Source organism: Leptodactylus fuscus, chromosome 2 (genome assembly GCF_031893055.1).
Source record: "Leptodactylus fuscus isolate aLepFus1 chromosome 2, aLepFus1.hap2, whole genome shotgun sequence".
Classification (NCBI taxonomy): Eukaryota; Metazoa; Chordata; class Amphibia; order Anura; family Leptodactylidae; genus Leptodactylus; species Leptodactylus fuscus.
In genome coordinates, this window is record NC_134266.1 from 117404931 (window position 1) to 117429079 (window position 24149).

Genomic DNA, 24149 nt, shown 5'->3' on the forward strand with positions numbered 1-24149 from the left:
TTATTTGCAAATTATGGTGGAAAATAAGTATTTGGTCAGTAACAAAATTTCATCTCAATACTTTGTTATATATCCTTTGTTGGCAATGACAGAGGTCAAACGTTTTCTGTAAGTCTTCACAAGGTTGGCACACACTGTTGTTGGTATGTTGGCCCATTCCTCCATGCAGCTCTCCTCTAGAGCAGTGATGTTTTGGGGCTGTCGCTTGGCAACACGGACTTTCAACTCCCTCCAAAGGTTTTCTATAGGGTTGAGATCTGGAGACTGGCTAGGCCACTCCAGGACCTTGAAATGCTTCTTACAAAGCCACTCCTTCGTTGCCCTGGCGGTGTGCTTTGGATCATTGTCATGTTGAAAGACCCAGCCACATTTCATCTTCAATGCCCTTGCTGATGGAAGGAGGTTTGCACTCAAAATCTCACGATACATGGCCCCATTCATTCTTTCATGTACCCGGATCAGTCGTCCTGGCCCCTTTGCAGAGAAACAGCCCCAAAGCATGATGTTTCCACCCCATGCTTTACAGTAGGTATGGTGTTTGATGGATGCAACTCAGTATTCTTTTTCCTCCAAACACGAAAAGTTGTGTTTCTACCAAACAGTTCCAGTTTGGTTTCATCAGACCATAGAACATTCTCCCAGTACTCTTCTGGATCATCCAAATGCTCTCTAGCAAACTTCAGACGGGCCTGGACATGTACTGGCTTAAGCAGTGGGACACGTCTGGCACTGCAGGATCTGAGTCCCTGGCGGCGTAGTGTGTTACTGATGCTGGCTTTGTAACATTGGTCCCAGCTCTCTGCAGTTCATTCACTAGGTCCCCCCGCGTGGTTCTGGGATTTTTGCTCACCGTTCTTGTGATCATTTTGACCCCACGGGGTGAGATTTTGCGTGGAGCCCCACATCGAGGGAGATTATCAGTGGTCTTGTATGTCTTCCATTTTCTAATTATTGCTCCCTCAGTTGATTCAATCCAAGCTAGTTGCCTATTGCAGATTCAGTCTTCCCAGCCTGGTACAATTTTGTTTCTGGTGTCCTTTGACAGCTCTTTGGTCTTCACCATAGTGGACTTTGGAGTCTGACTGTTTGAGGGTGTGCACAGGTGTCTTTTTATACTGATAACAAGTTTAAACAGGTGCCATTACTACAGGTAATGAGTGGAGGAAAGAGGAGACTCTTAAAGAAGAAGTTACAGGTCTGTGAGAGCCAGAAATCTTGATTTTGTAGATGACCAAATACTTATTTTCCACCATAATTTGCAAATAAATTCTTACAAAATCAGACAATGTGATTTTCTGGATTTGTTTTCTTATTTTGTCTCTCATAGTTGAGGTCTACCTATGATGTAAATTACAGACGCCTCTCATCTTTTTAAGTGGTGGAACTTGCACTATTGGTGACTGACTAAATATTTTTTTGCCCCACTGTGTGTATATATATATATATATATATATATATATATATATATATATACAGTCCTATGAAAAAGTTTGGGCACCCCTATTAATCTTAATCATTTTTAGTTCTAAATATTTTGGTGTTTGCAGCAGCCATTTCAGTTTGATATATCTAATAACTGATGGACACAGTAATATTTCAGGATTGAAATGAGGTTTATTGTACTAACAGAAAATGCACAATATGCATTAAACCAAAATTTGACCGGTGCAAAAAATATGGGCACCTCAACAGAAAAGTGAAATTAATATTTAGTACATCCTCCTTTTGCAAAGATAACAGCCTCTAGTCGCTTCCTGTAGCTTTTAATCAGTTCCTGGATCCTGGATGAAGGTATTTTGGACCATTTCTTTCTACAAAACAATTCAAGTTCAGTTAAGTTTGATGGTCGCTGAGCATGGACAGCCCGCTCTCCAATGATCTGAAAACAAAGATTGTTCAACATAGTTGTTCAGGGGAAGGATACAAAACGTTGTCTCAGAGATTTAATCTGTCAGTTTCCACTGTGAGGAACATAGTAAGGAAATGGAAGACCACAGGGACAGTTCTTGTTAAGCCCAGAAGTGGCAGGCCAAGAAAAATATCAGAAAGGCAGAGAAGAAGAATGGTGAGAACAGTCAAGGACAATCCACAGACCACCTCCAAAGAGCTGCAGCATCATCTTGCTGCAGATGGTGTCACTGTGCATCGGTCAACTATACAGCGCACTTTGCACAAATAGAAGCTGTATGGGAGAGTGATGAGAAAGAAGCCGTTTCTGCACGTACGCCACAAATAGAGTTGCCTGAGGTATGAAAAAGCACATTTGGACAAGGCAGCTTCATTTTGGAAACAAAAATTGAGTTGTTTGGTTATAAAAAAAAAAGGCGTTATGCATGGCGTCCAAAAAGAAACAGCATTCCAAGAAAAACACATGCTACCCACTGTAAAATTTGGTGGAGGTTCCATCATGCTTTGGGGCTATGTGGCCAATGCCGGCATCGGGAATCTTGTTAAAGTTGAGAGTCGCATGGATTCCACTCAGTATCAGCAGATTCTTGAGAATAATGTTTAAGAATCAGTGACGAAGTTGAAGTTACGCCGGGGATGGATATTTCAGCAAGACAATGATCCAAAACACCGCTCCAAATCCTCAGGCATTCATGCAGAGGAACAAGTACAATGTTCTGGAATGGCCATCCCAGTCCCCAGACCTGAATATCATTGAACATCTGTGGGATGATTTGAAGCGGGCTGTCCATGCTCGGCGACCATCTAACTTAACTGAACTTGAATTGTTTGTCCAAAATACCTTTATCCAGGATCCAGGAACTGATTAAAAGCTACAGGAAGCGACTAGAGGCTGTTATCTTTGCAAAAGGAGGATGTACTAAATATTAATGTCACTTTTCTGTTGAGGTGCCCATACTTTTGCACCGGTCAAATTTTGGTTTAATGCATATTGCACATTTTCTGTTAGTACAATAAACCTCATTTCAATCCTGAAATATTACTGTGTCCATCAGTTATTAGATATATCAAACTGAAATGGCTGTTGCAAATACCAAAATATTTAGAACTAAAAATGATTAAGATTAATAGGGGTGCCCAAACTTTTTCATAGGACTGTATATATATATATATATATATATATATATATAATATTGATATTGAAAATAATTCTATATTTTTTTGTCATTTCATGAGTAGTGAAGTACAACAATTGATCCAACAGTTGTCTGTGAGTCTCATAGTAATGTTATATGCAAATCTGTTTTCCAGGATGTAATTAGAAAAACAGTGCTTCTGCTTGCTGCCCTCTAGGGACAGCCCCGTTAAACAGCATGCATGACTTTTTCAACAAGCCTAATGCTATGATGTGAGGTTTAGCCAAATGATTCACAGACTGGATGATAATACTAAAACTTAACCTTTATTAACTCTATTAAAACCCAAACGTCTCATTAAAATATGACACTCATGACAACCACACAAGTACCTATATGTGTGCTGGTGTACTTCTAGTGTTGGATGCGCCTACACATAAACCACAAGTAAGCTTGCCTTGGCTGGTTTTTTAGGGGATTACTATCTCCAACAGGCACTAAATGCCACACCAACTCACACAGTTATATTTCTGTACCCACAGATAATCGGCCATGAGAAAAATGATATACATGAGTAGAGACAATTCCCAACCCACGAGTAACTAAAAATCAGTATCGCTTTATTTATTAAATTGTCAGTGACCCTATTGGTTTGAACAACCACTTGGTATACATAGGGAGGAGAGATGATCACACATCCACACCTATGTACTATACGAGGTTGTCATAACCTGCATTTCTGTGACTGTTCAGATATACTCCAAGTTAGAGTGGGTCAATGTACTGCTTTTCAACAGCCCACTCCTGAACAGTTGACCAGTATATGTCTATAACTGCCCCTACACTGATGCAATAAATCTAAGTGTGGGTGAATGACGTGCAATGCATTGATACACTTGGTGCCAGCAAAATATTATGCAACTCTAAGTACTGAGGCACACCATCAGTGCCTGAGGAACTGTGGTTATTACCAGCACACATATAGGTACTTGTGTGGCAGTCATGAGTGTCATATTTTAATGAGACGTTTGGGTTTTAATAGAATCAATAAAGGTTAAGTTTTAGTATTATCATCCAGTCTGTGAATCATTTAAAATAGTGGAGTGATACACCCTCTGTGAGCAGAGGTTTAGCCAAACCAGTTAACCTATTCCAAAAGGAACAGAATCCCAGCTGTGGACAGCACTGTTTCGATCTGGTTGGATCTCATCAGCACAGCGTAGGGAAAACTGGTTTCTCCACAGGTCTCTCCTCAAGGAGTGATATTATCTCCAGAACCTGGTCTATAAGTCTCTCATCTCAACCAAACCATAATCCTCCAGTAGAGCAAAAATGGCTTTGTTAAGTCTCCATTCGCCTGTAAAGGTGCTCTCTCTCCTCAAAGAGTGATATTATCCCCAGTAATGATTATAGTGTTTTGAAATCGAAAAAGTAAATTTACCACCTAGAAGGGAAGAATGTCAAAAAATACTGCTTTGTTTGTAGTCATAGTGATAATGCAGTTCTACATATAAGTATGTGACCCTGACTTTACCACGTTTTCTGACCTGAGGAAGTACTGCGTGAAACAGTTCATTGCCTGCACACTGGCACCTGCCTGTTTTCAACCACTTTGTTCTTGTATAAAATCTGCCGCCACTCCTGCCCGTGCGCCCCACCGGCCCCTCTCTGTTGCTTGCGACAATGGCCCCCGCCGGTTGAAGACACGCAAAGAACCCCCTGGTGCACCCCTATCACAGTTCCCTGCGGGCCCACCCTGGACCCCCAACATCCCTTCCACCCATTTTCTCTGGTGTAGACTTGCTCACTGGTGCAGCCCACGCAATGCCACTAACGTATCAGGCCGTTCGGCTGCCCCCAGACTGCAGCTTTCCAATCGGAGCCCCGCTGAAAGACCTGCGATGATGTCATCTCAGGTCCTGCAGCGGAATCGGAGAGAACTTTCGCCGGTCACGGTCAGGATTCTGGGCGAGTGTGGGACCTAAGAAGTAGCCTATGTTTCCTTCCTAGTGAATATCTAGGTATGTTTGAAATCTGACCTAAATCCATTCAGTCGTTTCACATTTATAATATTAGTAGGAAGACAAAAAAAAACAAATTTGGTCGATGCAGTTGCATTCTATTTCAATAGGTAAGGGTGGGACTTGATGATACTTATTTCTGTGATTTTACCTAATCAAAAAGGAACTCATACAGTAGCTTTTTATTAATGTAATAGTATTAAATTAATGCTACATTACTAACTGTAAAGCCCTTTTAAGTGAAGTTTTACAGTACCAATTTGCAACTTTTCTAATCCCTTTTTTAGATCCTAGACTTGCTTCACATCCAGAACTCTTTGACAGCTCGACAGTTTCAAAGAGTCGCCACTGAAACTTTTCTAAAGATGGGAAGGAATCAGCCTCAACTTGCAGAGAAATTTTTAATTCTCCCCATGCTAAAACCTTTACTGTATTGTACCTCGACAGAATCGGGTGAGAATCATACATTCAAACTGAATCTGGCTTTCGTGACATTTTCTTTACTTAAAAAGCTATGTATCATTCACACAGGCAGAAAGGGGGCAGAAACTCCTATCACAGCTATTGCTGATATCAGTTGTAATCAAGAAAATGATAGTTCAGCCTCCCTTACTGCATACCTATGGTCTTTTAGCGTAACAAACACAAAGGACAGGTTAAAGGGGTTGTGTAGGACTTCAAAAAACATGGCTTTTTCACTCTTAGGAAGTGAAATCATGTTCGTTGGTTTCTTGTCCATGCTGCAGCTCAATCCCCTTAATTATAATGATATGGAGATGTGGCATTGCCTTGTGACCAATTGACATGATGTCACTTCCTGAGACGAAAGCAGCCATGTTTTCAAGTCCTGCACAACCCCTTTAATCACACTGCTCCTCTCTGCAGACAGAGATGGTTCTGGCTCTTGCTGCCCATGTGATTCTGTGTTAAAGGGGTTGTCCAGGATAAATTAATATTTTAACTATAAGCCCCCCCTCCCAACTTTCTAAATAACATTACTAATTATTTTTGATTTTACTGTAATATATGAAGTTTCAGTGTAGATAAATGTAAAGTTATGCATTTAGGTAAAAATAAGCTGCATGCAACACACCCTAGAGCAGTGGTTCTCAACCTTTCTAATGCCGTGACCCCGCAATACAGTTCCTCATGTTGCGGTGACCCCATTTAGTTTGGAACACGCGTCCATAACGGCGCGTGTTCCAGCTGAATAGCGCTGCTGCAGACAGTAGCGTGGCTTCTCAGTGGCTAAAGCCATCGGAAATATGTATTTTCTGATGGCTTTAGGCATACCTCCCAACTTTTGAAGATTAGAAAGAGGGAGAAAATATGCCGCAGTGAATTTAGCTCCGCCCACTTTTATGTTGACTCCGCCCATTCTCATTAATTTTTCATGTGCTCCCACACAATATAATCCTCCTACAGTCACCCAGACATTATATGTCCCCTCGCCATCTCTCCCCCAGTTTCATGTCCCCCCCTCCATCTCTGCCCCCAGTTTCATGTCCCCCCAACTCTGCCCCCAGTTTCATGTCCCCATCTCTTCCCCAGTTTTATGTCCCCCCCTATCTCTGCTCCCAGTGTCATGCTGTACCCCCCCTTCATCTGCCCACAGTTTCATGTCCCCCCCATCTCTGCTCCGTTTCATGTCCCCCATCTCTTCCCCAGTTTCATGTCCCCCATCTCTGCCCCCAGTGTCATGCTTTATCCCCCACAGTACATGTTCATGTCCCCCCATCTCTTCCCCCAGTTTCATGTCCCCATCTGTTCCCCATTTTCATGTTCTCCCATCTCTGCCCACAGCTTCATGTCCCTCCATCTCTGCCCCCAGTGTCATGCCGTCCCCACCTTCATCTGCCCAGAGCTTCATGTCCCTCCATCTCTTTCCCCAGTGTCATGCTGTCCGTCCCCCTTCATCTGTCCACAGTTTCATGTCCCTCCATCTCTGCCCCCAGTGTCATGCCGTACCCCCCTTCATCTGCCCAGAGCTTCATGTCCCTCCATCTCTTTCCCCAGTGTCATGCCGTCCCCCCCTTCTTCTGTCCACAGTTTCATGTCCCTCCATCTCTGCCTCCAGTGTCATGCCGTCCCCCCTTTCATCTAACCCTTCATTATGTTCCACCTTAATGTTTAAAACGAAAAAAACCTCTTATACTCACCTTCCAACACTCCCCCGCCGCCTGCTCACTCATATAGTTGTAGCCGCGATGTGACGTCATCACATCGCGGCTACACATACAGAAGCCGGAGCACAGCGTTAAAGCAGGAGCTGGCTGTGACAGCTCCTGCTTTAATTGCCTGTGTGTTCAACTCATCGGCGTCCTCTGGGCGCCGATCAGTTGAAACCGGGACATACCTCCCACCGACCGGGTGGTATGCTTTAGGCGACCCCTGTTTTGGTCGTTCGACCCCCGCCGGGGTCGCGACCCACAGGTTGAGAACCGCTGCCCTAGAGGGAGTAATGTTGGGAGAGTCACTGGTAGAGAAGGACCTGGGTGTACTTGTGGACCATAGCTAAAGATAAATACCAGCATGAAAGGTCAATCAGCTGTTTTTACGACCAGCAGGATATGGTCTTGTAGTAAAAGGGGTCACAGGACAGGGATGTAATTTTACTACTATATAAATCATACTTACTATATAAACCATCTGGAATATGCAGTTCAGTTCTGGGAATCCGCACATAGAAAGGATTCCCTAGAGCTGGAAAAGGTACAACGGAGTGCCACAAAATTGATAAAGAGTCGCTATTCCCACATGTAAAATGGATGCAGCCATCGCGATCCAATTATCATGAGAAGGGTGCATCATCGAGGAAGAAGTATCCTGTACGTGTGCAATACCATTCCTATCAATGCAAGTATGGCATATTATCAGATACAGGTCCCCAGCACATGTGCACTAATGTTCCCATTCAAATGTATGAGCTAACATTATCGGCGCAATCCTAGGCACGCATGCACTATTATGCAATATAGTACTGATGGATCCATGATGCTTTCGTAAGTGCAGGATATGCATAATCTGTAGACAATGTTCTGTATTGTCGGAAAAATAGAAAAACTGGGCACTCACCATAGAAGTTCTACGATAAAAGTCCAAACTTTATTTGAAGTATCCAAGTAAAAATACACAAGGGAGGAGGCACGCCTAGTGAGGAAGAGCCACAGCTGTTTCGTGCTGTTTCTGCAGAGCTTGATAAAGTGCAAACAGCACGTCGCTCTTCCTCGCTAGGCGTGCCTCCTCCCTTGTGTATTTTTACTTGGATACTTCAAGTAAAGTTTGGACTTTTATCACAGAACTTCTTACTCCACATATGGTAATGTTCTGTATTGTAACAAAGGACAACAGAGTTCATATCAAATAATCAGTGGACTAAATGAAGTTAACTACTATTATTGTACAAATAAATAATACAAATTTTTATGTGATTTTGGGTGTTTGTTTCCTATATATTTTCATTTTGTATTATTATTCATTATCATTCATTTTATTATTTTGTTTTTTCATATACATATAATGACTTTTTCTTTAGATTTTATGGTCTTAATTTTAAATAATTGTTTTCATAAACATAAATATTTGTATTTTTTTATTGTTTATTTGTATATCATTAGTAGTCGCCTTCATTTAATCCATTAGCTAAATAATATTGTGTGCACTTGAAATAAACTTTATGAGATGTATATATATGTTCTATGTAAAATCCCCTGAAAAACCAAGGAGGCACTCACTCCTTTTGGAGAAAAAAAGGTTCAAGCTCCAGAAGTGACAAGGCTTCTTCACGTGACAAGGCTTCTTCACTGTAAGCACTGTGAATCTATGGAATAGCCTACCACAGAAGCTGGTCACAACAGCAATAGCTGACAGCTTAAAAAACAGCTTATATGACCTTCTACAGCAAAATAGCATTGATATTTATAGAAATATATAGAATTCATATTGCCTTCACTCTTCCTTTCAGTCATGTCCTTTCCCATCACCTGGTTGAACTGGGACATATGTAGTTTTTTTAACTGTACTGAGTAAGTAACATTTTACTGCTGATAGACTTGCTTTAACCCTTTTTGTTCTATGAACATATGCAGCGCCGCACCTCCCATGAGGCGACCTGAAGCCTCATGGGAGGCTTACCTAAGCCAGTCCAGGACAAGCTGTCCTGGACTGGCTTAGCACCGAGCGGTGGATTGGGGAGGCTTCCCCTCACCCTGGACATATGTCATATATCCTGACAGGGAGGAACTTCTGAGGATCCATCTTTAAAATGATGCAAAGATCATGATAGCGCTTACAGATCTAGACTGACTCACTGGTATAAACACTAGCTGGTACAAACAGACTCAAACCTGCAGATCTCAATTCCCAACAGCATTTTTAACATCTAATCACTCCAGATCTGTAAGGGCTATGATGATGATCATGATATTTTAAAGATGAGATCTATCTTCTTGATAGCCCTTATGGGTCATGATATTTTGGGCTTTAAAGTCCTTCCCCTCCAACCTCAGCTAGAATCTCAGACAGCAAAGAGCAGGGAGGGGCAATGGGGTGAGTGAGTGCAAAGTGTGCAGACAATGTAAAAATATAATTTTCTGTGCATAAATTGTGTATGACCCCAGGGGGAAGGGTAACATGCACTGTCCATGTTATCACCTCTCCTATCAATCAGAGAGCACACTGTAACTTTGTCATGTAGGGGAGTAATGTGATATCCCTTTAAGCCTAATCAGAGGGTATATTCTTATGTAATACCAATCTGACCCTAATGAGGATGTTTATTGGCACCAAAAGACATTGTCCCTATCCTGCTCATGCCTGATCTTTACGGAGTAAATTATACTGATCACCTCTCTAGCAATATCAAGTTACACACTTACAAGATGGGCGTAATAGCTGGTGTGTGTCTGTGGTTTTTGTTTTTTGTTTTTTTTTGAACGCATAGTACCGAAGAGAAACCTAGACTTCCAGCAGGTTATCAGATCTAGAATTATGGCTCTCAGACTGCAATAAAAATAGGAAGTTTGGTGCATTTCACTATAAGGTTGGTTTACACTTTAAGCAATGAATATAACTATATAAGCGTTTTTACTTTTACAAATCATATACTTTAAATCAAAATTTCATTAAAGGGGCTCTATCCTTGGGAAAAGTCATTTTTAGATAAGCACATCATTGCATAGCCTTTAGAAAGGCCATTTCACACCTACCTTTAGTATGTAAATTACCTCAGTAGTGTTTGAATAAGTCTGTTTTTATTCTTATGCTAATGAGCTTCCAGCCAGCACAGGAAGTTCCCAGCAGCACTCGTCCCTGCTATTATTTCCTATGTGTATGTGCAAACAGGAAGCTGAGTCATCAGCAGCAGCAGTAGCTGCTGTACAGCAGTACTGTCTGCTCTATGTGTATGCACAGCAGAGATGAGTCATCAGCACAGCAGCCTCTGCTGTACACACAGAGCAGACAGTACACACAGACACTTCCGGGCACGGTGCTCATTAGCATATGGATAAAAACAGACTTACAGAAGTAATTTACATACTAAAGGTAGGTGTGAAATAGCCTTTCTAAAGCCTATGTAAGGATGTGCTTATCTAAAAATGACTTTTCCCAACGATAGAGCCCCTTTAAGGTGCTTATTCGTATGCAGGTGACAATGTTGCAGGTGTCTATTTTCAGAAAATATAGTTATGGGGGTTAGTATTTTTTTTTTTGTGTTTTAATTTAGGTTTTATGTCACACTTTTGAAATATCATTGGTGCAAAATGTTAATAAATCTTTGGCAGATAAAGGGTTAAAGGGGTCTATCAGCAGGAAAATCGGAATCAAAGTAATGCCAGTATCTTGTAGTGCTTTTTACACACTTTCCAAATATGTCTTTTATTCATATGCAAATTAGGTGAAACAAGCTTTTGGAGTTTCTTAGCGTACCTGGGTTTCTCTCTTTGCTGTAGCTTACCTCCACTAATTGCCGCTTAGTTCTCCCTGTGAGCTGTCAATCAAAGGATTGTGGGTTCAATTAGGCAGCAGTTAGGGGAAGTAATCTAAAGTGCTGAACTAAACCCAAGAAAGAAAAGAGACACCCCAAAAGTCCTTTTCATCTAATTTACATATGAGTAAAACAGTAATTTTCTGTATAATGGTGCTGCAATGCTGAATAACAGACACATTTGGAATTCATGTAAAGTAAACTACAAAGTACTGTAATTACTTTGATTATGATTTTTAAATTCCCTTTAAGGGGTTAAGTTCAAGAGAACTGAATCATAGGTTTTAGAATTACTTATTTTATGCTTAATTCTGGCCTCTATGTTTCACAGTGTCCATATGACATCAGGTCTAGGCAGCCCACTTGATGCAAGCATACAGGGTGAAGCTGTACTGTAAAGTACTGTAAAACTGTTGTGGAATCTATTTCCTACAAAACGTATATAACATAATCACTGTAAAAAGCTCCTTGCTGTTCTCTGCCTGACCTGAATGATTAACAGCTGTCTTTTGCATGGAGTCTACTTACTACCTGAGTTCCCCTATTATATTCATATGCCCAAATATTCTTGCTTTTGTTTCACTTTTGTTTTTCTTTTAAAGAGAAATCTCCAGCCCCAGGAGAGACCCTGGTGTCTGAATCTGTACTGTCACAGTGCTTAGAGGACTTTGTTAAGGTGAGTGGTCAGCTATCGTAAATCATATAGTAAAGAAGACCTTTCACCACCATCTATCTATAAATACTATAAATAGATTATGGGGATAACGTCTATCCTTAGGGAGAGACCACCTTCTCAGATGTGTGGAGACTTATACAACCATAGTTGCCCCACTACAAGGGAACATGGGAAGAATATGCAAATCTGTCTTCCAAGATGTAAACAGGGAGACAGTGCCTCTGTTATGCTGCCTTCTATAGCAAGCACCCTGAACAACATGCCCGACTTCCCATAAGTCTTCACTGCATGATGCGAGGTTATAACCAAATCAATTTCTCAGCTACGGATGGCACCGTTTCTGTCCCTTTGGACTTCATCAGCGTAGCCTAGAGAGAGAGCTTGCTATAGAGGGCAGCATAACAGAGGCACTGTCTCCCTGTTTACATCTTGGGAGACAGATTTGCATATTCTTCCTATGTTCCCTTGCAGTGGAGCAACTATGGCTGTATAAGTTTCCACACACCTGAGAAGGTGGTCTCTCCCTAAGGATAGACGTTATCCCCATAATCTGGTCTCTCAGCCTCTCACATAAACCAAATCAATTCTCTCTAGGCTGCGCTGATGAAGTCCAAAGAGATAGAAATGGTGCCGTCCGTTGCTGAGAAATTGATTTGGTTATAACCTCGCATTATGCAGTGAAGACTTCTGGGAAGTCGGGCATGTTGTTCAGGGTGCTTGCTATAGAGGGCAGCATAACAGAGGCACTGTCTCCCTGTTTACATCTTGGGAGACAGATTTGCATATTCTTCCCATGTACTATAAATAGGTGATGCTCCACTGATTCCAGCACTGTTGGGAATTTCTCTCTAGCCTACACCATATCCAAGCAACAAGTGCAGTTAGTCTTAGTACCTAATAGCTCAGTCATTTTGGAAGGGCAGTGTCAGGCAGGTGGTGTGATTCAGAGCTCAGAATCACATCCCTAACCTGCTCCAGCCTGACACTGCCTTCCTGACAGTACAGAGCCTCAATAGCATATCATGCACCAAATCTAACAGCGTTGATTGTTAAGGAATGGTGAGGGCTAAAGAAAAAATTCCAACTGTGCCAGAATCCTATAAGCAGCATCTATTGATTGATGTAAAGAGCTGGACTTGGAGGTGGTGAAAGGTCCTTTAGCTTTTTTAGGATTATATATTTAGTCTACTTCTTTGCTTATTATCTGGCTCTTGCGTGAGAGAGCCCGATTATAACTGACTTGGAAAGGGGGCCATTATACAGTATGTCTATATGTTTTGGGAGAACAAGAATAAAGCTCTGAAGAAGTATTGAATCAGGAAAAGGTGTAATCCATTGATCTGTAGTATTCAGCATAGATAATCTGGCAAAGAAATTAAGGATGACAGGATCTATCTGACTTATTTTTTTAAAGAGTCAACATCAGTCAGCAAGTTCATATCTGTGGTAGGTATCCATCTGGCACAGATCCATCTTAAAGCATCATACCAAAAAGTGCTGCAATGTTGACCTCTTGTACAGCGATTTTAGTTTAAAATAAAAATACAGATATCCAACAGACCCCATTATAGTCAGTGAGTTCCCTCAGGCTCCATTCAGGTCCATCATAGAACGGATCCATGTTTGTTTGTTTTTCCTCCAAAATAACCGAGCTCAAAACACAGGAGTGAACCTAGTGTAAAAACCATTATTGTGCCATTTGACCAATGCAGTAAATCACAGGCCTCAAGGGTGACCAACAGCAAATCTACAGGCATCATAAGTGCCTATAAAGGCAATTTTACACTTTAAAAATGATTTAATGCATATTACTATACATGCGACTTTTGATTGCTGACATCTATGTATGGTGGGTGTTGGCAGATGTGAGCAGTTCAGAGTTTGTCACTGCACGCAACTAAAAGTGATACAAGGGCTAACAAAAAAAATATAGGCAAGCAATGGATGCACAGGGGAACAGTGAGTATTTAGAACTGTTGTGGATGTATTTGCAGTTAGTTTTTGAAATGTGAATAACTCCTTTAAATCTTAGGGTAAGTTCACACGGAGTATTTTGGTCAGGATTTTGAGGCCGTATCCACCTCAAAATCCTGACCAAAAAGATGGCTCCCATTGAAATCAATGGGAGCTGCTCAGGCTTTTTTCTGGGAGCCGTTTCTTCTGGCTCCCGGAAAAAAGAAACGAGATGCTCATTCTTCAGGTTGAAGTCGCTTCGCGATTCGGCCTCAAGACACTCCCTCCTCTGGACTAGGCCCATTCATTGGGCCTAATCTGGAGCGGAGAGCGTGGCTGGATGCCGGTGCAGTGCACTGGCTTTCAGTCGCGGCTATCCAGTTTTTGGACTGGAACCTTAGGCTGCCTCCGCCAAATGTAACGCACCATGGAGTTAATGGTGCTATATAAATAAACAATAATAATAACAACAAGTGTGTATTATATATAAATAAATAAATCAGGTAATATAAGACAAGTAATATAATGCATATTAGCAAATGAATAAAGTGCGCTTTGCCATTGTTACAGAAGTAGATGCTGTGCTGAATCAGCAACTGAATAGTTCAGATTTTATTACTAATAGCCTATTAGTCATGTTCTATATGTGTTAGAATTTATAATTACCTAGTCACAACTATTTGTGTAAGACCTTCTTCACTTTACACTTTTGATATTATTAAACTGTCTGCTTTATTGTATGGATTAAGCAGCCTTCACCCATACATACAATGAGTATATAGCGGGAGCTAGAGTTTACCGCCTGACAATTATACCTCTCACAGGGACATTCAGACAACTTCTTAAAATCTCAGCAAATATTGAAGAAAAGAATACATACCTCTAAAGTTCATTATTAGATTACTTTTTGATATTCTGGAGGGTAGTAAACATATACATTCACCATAAAGAGGTTGGTCTTTCCAGTTTGTAAGCTTCTGTGTTTTTATTCACAGGTTTTTGTAGTGGGCAATGATCCCACAGCTGCCATATTGAATTACAGCAGACAAGTGCTCTTGATCATCTTTTCTTTGTACAGTTTTGCCAGGCAGAATGCATCCCACATACGGTAAGAGGACACTCAATGCACAGTGGATTGATTCCCATTAAGCACAAATATAAGATCTACTTTGGTAACAGCAGTATTTGTATGGTACATAAATATAAATGTGATGTAACTATTCAACTATATATACAATAAAAAAGGTTCCATTTCCATGTTTTTATACACTTAAAATCCCTTTAATCTGTCATTGATAGGACCTTGAACATTTCAGATTATCAGACATTCAGATTATAGAATGGTTGCAAAAAGATGTATACGCTCAGTGAAAAAATAATACACCAAGAAGGAATTGTTGGAATTGAACAAAACTTTGTATGTGTATGTGTTTTGATGATATACTTGATTGTAATATTACAGTGAAAAAGTTTATTGGGGACACCGTACAAATGAAAGGAAGCTCTAGTACCCAGTGGGATCATGTCTAGCCTGGATACATATCGGGCATGGAGGCATCTAGGTTCTGTAAGATAACCTGTGGCACATTTGCCCACAGATGTTGACGATGGGCCTGTAGATACTATACACTTGTAGTTTGCCAAAACTGGTTTCCCAGCTGGTCACATAAGTGCTCAATTGCAAACCAAAATGTGTGGCTGCAGGATACCGTACACATATTGCTGAGCTGTTAGTGTTCCTCATATCACTACTAGGGGGTGACTCATACTTGTATATGATGGCCTCATAGATCATCACTTCAGCAGATAAGACTGTGTGTCCATTCTTGGCAAAGGCAGGGTTTAAAGAGTTTATCTTAATGCCTCCATATTCAAATCTGACCACCACTGGATCCCAAGCATAACATGGACTGATCTGTAAAACAATACAGTTCCAGTCCAAGTTTCTCATTCAAAACACCACTGTAAATTAAGAAAAAGGTGGCTGGCTGTCAATGGCAGGACAGGGGGTGAATGCTATGACATCAGATTTCTTTCTGTTAAGCCCAAAGAAATGGATTGGGTAGAGACAGAAGTGTGTTGTTGGATCAAACGATCCTCTCTTCTGGTGGTCTGTCTGTCTGGGCTGTACAGGGTTTTTCGCTGTGTGTGTGTGTGTTCCCTCATTTAAACATTGCTCTTAACACCACAAAACAGCTAACGCTGGGTTCATACCAGTGTCCGGTCTTCGTTCTGAGGTTTCCGTCTTCTGCAGACAGAAGATGGAAATCTGTCATGCAGAGTCTGGCTGTGAGCGCCGGTGAGCGTTTTATGCTCTCCGCAGCGAAACCGGGTTTTTTTAAAACCGGACACAGAGTACAGCATGTCGGACTCTGTGTCCAGTTAAAAAAAAAAAAAAAAAAAAAACGGTTTCGCCGCGGAGCGCATAAAACACTCACCGGCGCTCACGGCTGGACACTTTTCAAACCCATTCAAATGAATGGGTTTGGAAAGGTGCCGGCAGGTTTCCGTCTCCTGCCTCTGTTTTGTGCAGGAAACGGAAACCAGCAGAACGGAGTCCCGGGCGCAGATGTGAACGAGCCCTAAGTCAGATGGTGTGCAGTTTGTTGAAACAACCATCTTGCTTCTGTCAGCCAAATGATGCACCCACTCTTAAAGTGTGTCAGCCAGGTAAAATGTCTTTGAGTGCTTCATAGAGGCAAACCGTCGACACAACCTTTTTCTCAGATATTTCATTGGGGGTCACAGCACCATGGGTATAGACCTGGCCACTATGAGGCTTACACTAGGAATAGCAAAATATGTTGTCTCTGCCTCTGGGCTATAACCAGTTTTAGTCTATTGTCCATAGGAGGCAGACATGACCTGATTCAGGTGTTTCTGTCTTGCATCATCATGCTATGACTAAGGGGACTTAGAACTCGAAACGCGTAAGCGATCTTTATGCTCTTTTTTAACTAAATTTTGTATTGTCATATATCCAGTTTTATGGTTGGTTTTCAGAGCCATGTAAGCTGTACACTCTGCATTAGTAAGTGGCTAGTCTCTTCCTGCATTTAAATCATCTGCACACACATTTTAAAACCCTTTAGATAAAATGTAGTTAAATGCTATTTATAAGTGCTTATAAAACTGATGGCCTTTTCTTAAGCTAGGTCATCAATTGAAAATTGTCAGCGGTCCAACTCTGCTGCTCTATGAGTATTGCTTCTGCTTCATGGGACATGTGATATCATGTTCATTAGTCACATGGCTTGTTTGCAGGGGAGTACTATTCAAGTGTAATGCCAAGCAAAGCTGCTTTATCATGTATGCTATATCTTATGTAATGTCATTCCCCATAGCTCTCTATGCCAGGATATCCTCCTTTGGTTCCTAGAGAAGTCAGATAGAGAATCAGCAGTGTCTGCACTGGCAGGTCTGAGTGGTATGGAATCCTCTCTTCCATCTATGCCTTACTATAGCCATATCAAGCCTGGGAGTGAAGGAGGAGCAATGATTGTTGTACGTGAAGAACAGAGGTAAGGGATTATTCCTTGTTACAGCTGTTTAAATTTACATTGGAGACTTTGACTGACCCAGTTTAAAGAGGCTGTCCAGGATAATATATATATATATATATATATATTTATTTATTTATTTATTTATTTATTTATTAGGCCTGGGGAGGCAGAAAAAAACCCTATATTCATTGAATCCCAGCACTGTCCAGTCCTGCTGCTCTCCCCGCCACGCTGTAGCATCTCATGTCCCTTTGCTTAATCTGATAGTTGGCCAATCAACGGCCTCGTGTGTGTGTGGGGGGGTGCCTGGGGTCACGGGTGGGTGATGGTGATGGGGGAGATGGAGGAGGTGACTGTAGTCTCTAAAGGGGGAGAGGGCGCCGGGGGCGCGGGTGGGGGGTAAAGGGGGGACCGAGAGTGAGGGGGCTGTGGTGAGATTAGAGGGAGTCATCGAGGAGCGGAAAGGGGGCCGGGGGTGCAGCAGCGGGGCCATGGGGTCCCAGCCCACGATGGTGTGGGAGGGGCCCGTGGCGGCCGCAAGGAAAAGGGCATGGGGGGGCCACAGGCCGCGCTGCAGGTAGTTCGCGCAAGAGTCAGGGGGCCGCAGACGAAGTCGCAGGTATAGCTAGTGCCCTCATAGAATAAAGGTAAAATGTTACTTATGCTGTACGCTATATGGCAAAAAATTAAAAGGTAAAACGCAATGCCAGAATTGTTTATTATCTTGAAATCCACCAAATAAAGAGTTAATAAAATGTATCCAATACATTTTAAGCACCATCCATAAGACCTGGGGAACTGGCAGAACAGGGCAGATTGATTTCACCTATAAAAATAAAAAAAGATGAGGGGTCAGGAGTCATGTTCAATATTCAACTAAATGCTCCTGCAACACCATATACATGGTTTAGAGTACATTTTGGTATTTGTAGACTCCATTTAACCAGTTATTTCCGTTGGGTTATTCTTCTAGCAATGATGATGATGATGCCCTGTATGAGATGGTGACCGGGGAGCAGTGGAGGTTGCAGTGCTTAGTGGATTTACTCTCCATTAATCCTCATACAGGCCTAGCAGCTGATTTCTTCCTGTACTGTCTTAAGGTAAGTGTAGCCACAGAACTACTTAGACATCTGTTTTAAAGGAAATGTGTCATCACAAAATTACATATTTAAATCAGTTTTGTTAAATATTTTTGAGACTATCCATATAGGTCATTTCTATTTCTCAGAGGAGGGCCAGATGTACTTTTTATTCATACCATTTTGGGGAATGTCTAATGTTTTGATGACTTTTTGTTCAAATTTTATGGCAAAACAAAACCGTGATTTGGGTCTTTTGATTCCCCCCCCCTTTCCCCCGGTACTGTAATATTGTAAATATTGTTATATGTCTGTAGACTGGGTGTTATTGGACGCGGGGATGTATAATTTGTTAATGGTTGTGTTTTGTTTAATTTTATTTGAAATTTAGAGAAAGTGGGATTAATTAAATTTTTAGAGATTTTTTTAAAACTATTTTTTAAAACTTTATTTTTTTTATTTGGCCCCCTTAGGGGGCTTGAACCTTCAGTCTTTTGTTTGCATGTCCAATAGGATCCCAACTTTCATAGGAACATGATGGCTCCCACACTGAGAAAGGTCTTTGAGATGGAGGTGGGGGTGCAACACATCACAAAGGCTGTTTGGGGGGGCATCACAAAAAAGCAATACCTGCGATCATAGTGAACTTTGATTGTGGACATTAACTCATTATCTTCCATGGTAGCTATGGCAGCTGCTCTGAAGCAGAGCAGTCCCCATTTTTAAACATCTGGCATCCACTGTACTATTACAGTGGATGACGGGAAGGGGTTAAAGAGGATCTTTCAACACCTCCACCATCATCTCCAGTTCTTAGCATCTATTAGTAGCAGCTGTTTCACTAATTCCAGCACATTTGGAATTTTTTCTCTAGATCCCATCATTTCGAGCAATACATGCAGTTAGTTTTGGTGCCTGATGTGCTATTTAAGCTCTGTAATGTCAGAAGGGCAGTGTCAGGCAGAGAGGTGTGATTCAGAGCTCCAATCCGAGGCAGCCAGTGTCACAATCCCACCCCTTGTCTGCTCCTGCCTGACACTGCCCTCCTGACAGTACATAACCTACAGTGTTGGCCAAAAGTATTGGCACCCCTGCAATTCTGTCAGATAATACTCATTTTCTTCCAGAAAATGATTGCAAGCACAAACTCTTTGGTATTAATATCTTCATTTATTTTGCTTGCAATGAAAAAACACAAAAGAGAATGAAAAAAAGTCAAATCATTGATCATTTTACACAAAACTCCAAAAATGGGCCGGACAAAAGTATTGGCCCCCTCAGCCTAATACTTGGTAGCACAACCTATAGACAAAATAACTGCGAACAACCGCTTCCGGTAACCATCAATGAGTTTCTTACAATGCTCTGCTGGAATTTTAGACCATTCTTCTTTGGCAAACTGCTCCAGGTCCTGAGATTTGAAGGGTGCCTTCTCCAAACTGCCATTGTGAGATCTCTCCACAGGTGTTCTATGGGATTCAGGTCTGGACTCATTGCTGGCCACTTTAGAAGTCTCCAGTGCTTTCTCTCAAACCATTTTCTAGTGCTTTTTGAAGTGTGTTTTGGTTCATTGTCCTGCTGGAAGACCCATTTGTGATTGCAATCATTTTCTGGAAGAAAATGAGTATTATCTGACAGAATTGCAGGAGTGCCAATACTTTTGGCAAACATTGTAAATAGCAGATCAGGATCCAAAAATAACAGCACTTATTGATCAGGAACAGCGTGGTTTAGAGAAAAAAATCCAATTGTGCCAGAAACAGTTGAGCAGAGACTAATATACAGTATGATGTAAAGATCTGGACTTGGTGGAGGTGGTGAAAGGTTCTTTTTAAGATAGATGTGTGATTTCACTCATCATTTGTTGGTGGGTTAGAAAACTTGTAAAGCTGGGCACTGATCTCCAAGGGATTAGCTAAATATGGGATGAGACAGGTAACTAATGTATATGGGCAGCCTAAACAGTGAGCACAAAGCAGATGTGTTTCTTTACTTCGCTTTTACTGGTTGCTGACATACCCCTAGCATACGAGTACCTATATTGGACTCCATTGTGGGACATGTACTTTTGTAGTGCTGTGTAGTATCTTGTAGAAATAATCTGCTTTGGCTATTTAAGGGGCCTTCACCATTGATACTATTATATTTGTAGGAAATCATAGAACAGAGCCTTTTTTTTTCCAGGAAATTGTTGCATATAATGAAGAAACCCATTGAATCCCATTATATTTCAGTAGGGTCCCTTGCGATATGTCGTGTGATAGAACTGTCAAGACTTGAATTCTTTGGAATTTTTTTTTGTACCAATTTTTTTTTTTTTTTTAATGGTTTGCAAGCGGACGAATACCAGGTGCAATGGTGAACCTAGTATAACAGTAATAATACACCACACTGTTCCTTTCATGTCACAGTTTCGCTTTCATTGTACTGACTCTACAACTGTCTTGATATAGTGATTTGTTTAGTTTTTTTCAATAAAACTAATTAAAAAACAAAACAAAACTGTAGAGAGCTGCAGGTAATAGAAAACCATCAAAATATTCAATGTGGTTATGAATGCAGAATAAGAAGTGATGTTCAGTTATTAGTAATGGTAATAAAATGAAAGAAGTAAAACATTAGCTACTCAACATTATACTTCCCTTAATAGGGATTATAAAGGACAGGTCTAGGCAATGAATATTGTAAGTGTATATTTGGAATATATTGTATATTGTGGAGTCAGTATTCATTCAGTAACTTAGGCAGTCTATCATTACAATAAGAAACAACTATAATTGAAAATGTACTTTTCAAACCAATATATAGACAAGAGGTCAGCAACCTTTGGCACTCCAGCTGCTGTGAAACTGCAACTCCAAACATTCTCCATTCACGTATGCATCCTGGGAATTGTAGTTTTACAACAGCTGGAGTGCCGAAGGTTGCCTACCCCTGATATAGACCAAGATTTCTATCTCCCGGATGTTCTTAAGTTGCATGTAGCCTGCTGGTTTTTTGCTATCTGATAAATGGCACTTTTGACATATAATAAATCTGAAATACTTCCCCCACTTGTGCTTGCCTTTGACTTGATTTCTCTGAATATCTTGTTTTATTTTATTCACTGACCCCTTTAGAGACTGACGCCTATTATCGCTGGAGCTGAAGAACCTGATCTCAGTCCTAGTCCAGAGGATAGTCTCTTAGATGTGGAGCAGAAACTTACGCTCCGTCATGAGTCTCATGAGAAACAGCTTTGGGTTCTTCAGGTTTTGTCAGTGTTGTGTGAAAAGATATCTGATTCCATTTTTACAGATGTCAAACAGGTAAAAAATGATTCTGGACATACATTTACTATAAATGTAAAATTGATGTTTTAATGTACAATAATGTTTCATTATCTGTATGCAGGTAGTGGAATTTGTTTTGGTGACCCTTGAAAGAGCCTGTGCCAGCCTTTCCACCTCCGAAGGAGGTACTGTGGCATCACAAACACTCAGTATGGCTATGGGGCTTATAGCTGCCATGTTGGGAGCTGTAGAGGTAAGTTCAGCGACCTGTAGATTCTGGAATTAAAAGGCTTTTTCTGCCTAAAACTAAACAGTAACTTTTGAGCTTAACCATGCAACATGTGAATGAGAACACTAGACAGTAATAATGGTAGTGTGGACCTTTCCTAAGCTGGGAGAATTTTCCATTGCAGAAACATACAAAGGAACAGCTGTCCAGGTTTGAGAATAAAGCTGGCCATACACAACAATTAGCCATGAAATTGCCTGCCTAAATGCCTGAAAAGGATGAACCATGCTAGTTATTATTCACCATTATTATTCACTGCCAACAGTCGGCCAAAATATTTGTGTTTGTCATGACTGACCACTTCTGGCCCATCATCAGCCATCACTCACTGGATTTTTTTTTAACTAAATGTGCCCCCCTTTGTCCTTACAACAGTTCACATCTTTGATCAGAAGACTGCATAAAGGCCATTCCAAATTTGATGTGTATGGCATGTTCAAAGCCTTTTTGCCCCTGGACACAATGATCCACTTTGTCAGTTGATCGAATTGTTTGTGCAGACATCAATATACTGACTGGTCAGCTGCACATCTCCCCATATAATATGCAAACTCTACGGCAGTGGTTCTTAACCTTGTTTGAGGTACCGAACCCACCAGTTTCATATGCACATTCACCGAACCCTTCTTTAGTGATAAATCAAATATGATTTTTTTTCCAAATTCAAGACATAGGTATATGTTTTTTTTACTGGTACACAAAATGAACCGTGCATATAGCCTAGGGTTCGATCAAACGCTGCCTAAGAACCACTACTCTATTGGGACAAGCACATTGTAATTCAAAAAAACCACCTTGGTTCTGTGGTGTTTCTCATGTTACTTCAGCCAGTCATTGGCCCTCACATAGACATTTTGAACAATTACATTATAATACATTTATATATGATCAGATACCAGTCCCTCCTCACTGTCTTCTCAACTACAAGTATTCCTTTAGGCTGAGGCTGCATGGGGATATTTGCTCTGCCATCTTGCAGACAATAAAAATTCAGTAAGACTAAACAAATCCATTGTGATCATTGCAAAAGGGACAACTCATTGCAATGGGTAGAGGGTCGCTTCCACCACAGAAGATTCCTTAACGCACTAGTCACTGGCATGCCCATTATAATAGTGTATCGGATACAATAATTTCTTATCCTTAGTTCTGCATTATTCTGATTCATCTGTGACATATTTTCCCATACAGCTGACTTCAACAGATTTTGAGCACTTGAAGAGATTGATTCCAGTGTTGGAAAAAGTAATGGAGTGCCACCCAGATCCAGTGATTCAAGAGTTGGCTAGTGACTTGCGAATTGCCATTGCTACACATTGTGCTGTCCCCCTAACAAACAGGAAACCTTATGACCATGACCCTGAGAAAAAGGACACACAACAACAAAGGCTAAACAGCAATTCTGACCTACAAAACATACAGGAAATTTTAAGCTCAGCCAAAGATCCTGAAGTTCCCACCAGGGCCGCAGCTCTTCGCAGTCTCACTCGTCTTTTAGAGCAGCGGCATTCTCAGGTGATAGAACACAGGGAGCAAGTCTTGCAGGTAAGCATGTGATAATACCCACGAGATGGCACTGTACATGGACTCCTTTAATATAGTTTTCCAATTTGTTTTAGCTCTTTATGGAGAATTTAGAGCAAGAAGACCCCTTTGTTTATCTGTCAGCTATACAAGGTAATCTCAGTCATACAGGTTATCCAGGTGTAAAAGATGCATTATATAAATACATCAAAGTGTGGTGGGTAAGCAAATCTTTACTGTGAGTGGGGCTTACTGGAAAGATGGCTTTTGTTCTTGTTTTTTCTATGTTGAAGTTTGAGACTGCCCACAGCAATACAACATGACAGTAGGGATGGGCTGTGTGGATTGATTTCTGTAGCTTGTAGCCTTCATACATAGGCATTGTAATATTAAGAAACTACTTCACTTTCAGCCATGATGTTTATGAGAGCTTATATGTCAAAATTTTAGAACATTACGGGCATGGCTGTCCAGGTTACATCTGTCACTTTTGGACATATACCCTATGGGAAACATTCCATGACCACAAATCTTGTTTCATTTTTTTTTTTTATTATTAACAGGTATTGCTGTTCTGTCTGGAGACATCCCTGAGCACATTCTACCTATTCTCCTAGCACAATATGAGAATACAGTGTCAGATAAGGTAAAGGTGCCAGCTCCTGAGACTAGAATGAAAGTAGGAGAAGCACTGATGAGATGCACACGGACTCTGGGTGAGTATACCATGCAGGCTATGTTGTACCTACCATGGCAGATCATGTAGCTGCTATGGGGCCCTTGGGAGGAGGGGGCCTGG

General features: G+C 41.1%; 1 protein-coding gene across 1 annotated transcript in view; it reads left to right on the top strand.

The window, feature by feature from the left end:
• Positions 1-24149, top strand: part of TANGO6 (transport and golgi organization 6 homolog) — a 49510-nt gene that overhangs the window by 16024 nt on the left and 9337 nt on the right. Inside the window, exons 6-15 of the mRNA XM_075264480.1 lie at positions 5353-5518; positions 11654-11727; positions 14676-14788; positions 17025-17201; positions 18157-18286; positions 21385-21573; positions 21659-21790; positions 23018-23371; positions 23446-23503; positions 23914-24066. Coding sequence (XP_075120581.1) covers positions 5353-5518; positions 11654-11727; positions 14676-14788; positions 17025-17201; positions 18157-18286; positions 21385-21573; positions 21659-21790; positions 23018-23371; positions 23446-23503; positions 23914-24066 — 1546 coding nt within the window. The remainder of the gene's footprint in view (positions 1-5352; positions 5519-11653; positions 11728-14675; positions 14789-17024; positions 17202-18156; positions 18287-21384; positions 21574-21658; positions 21791-23017; positions 23372-23445; positions 23504-23913; positions 24067-24149) is intronic.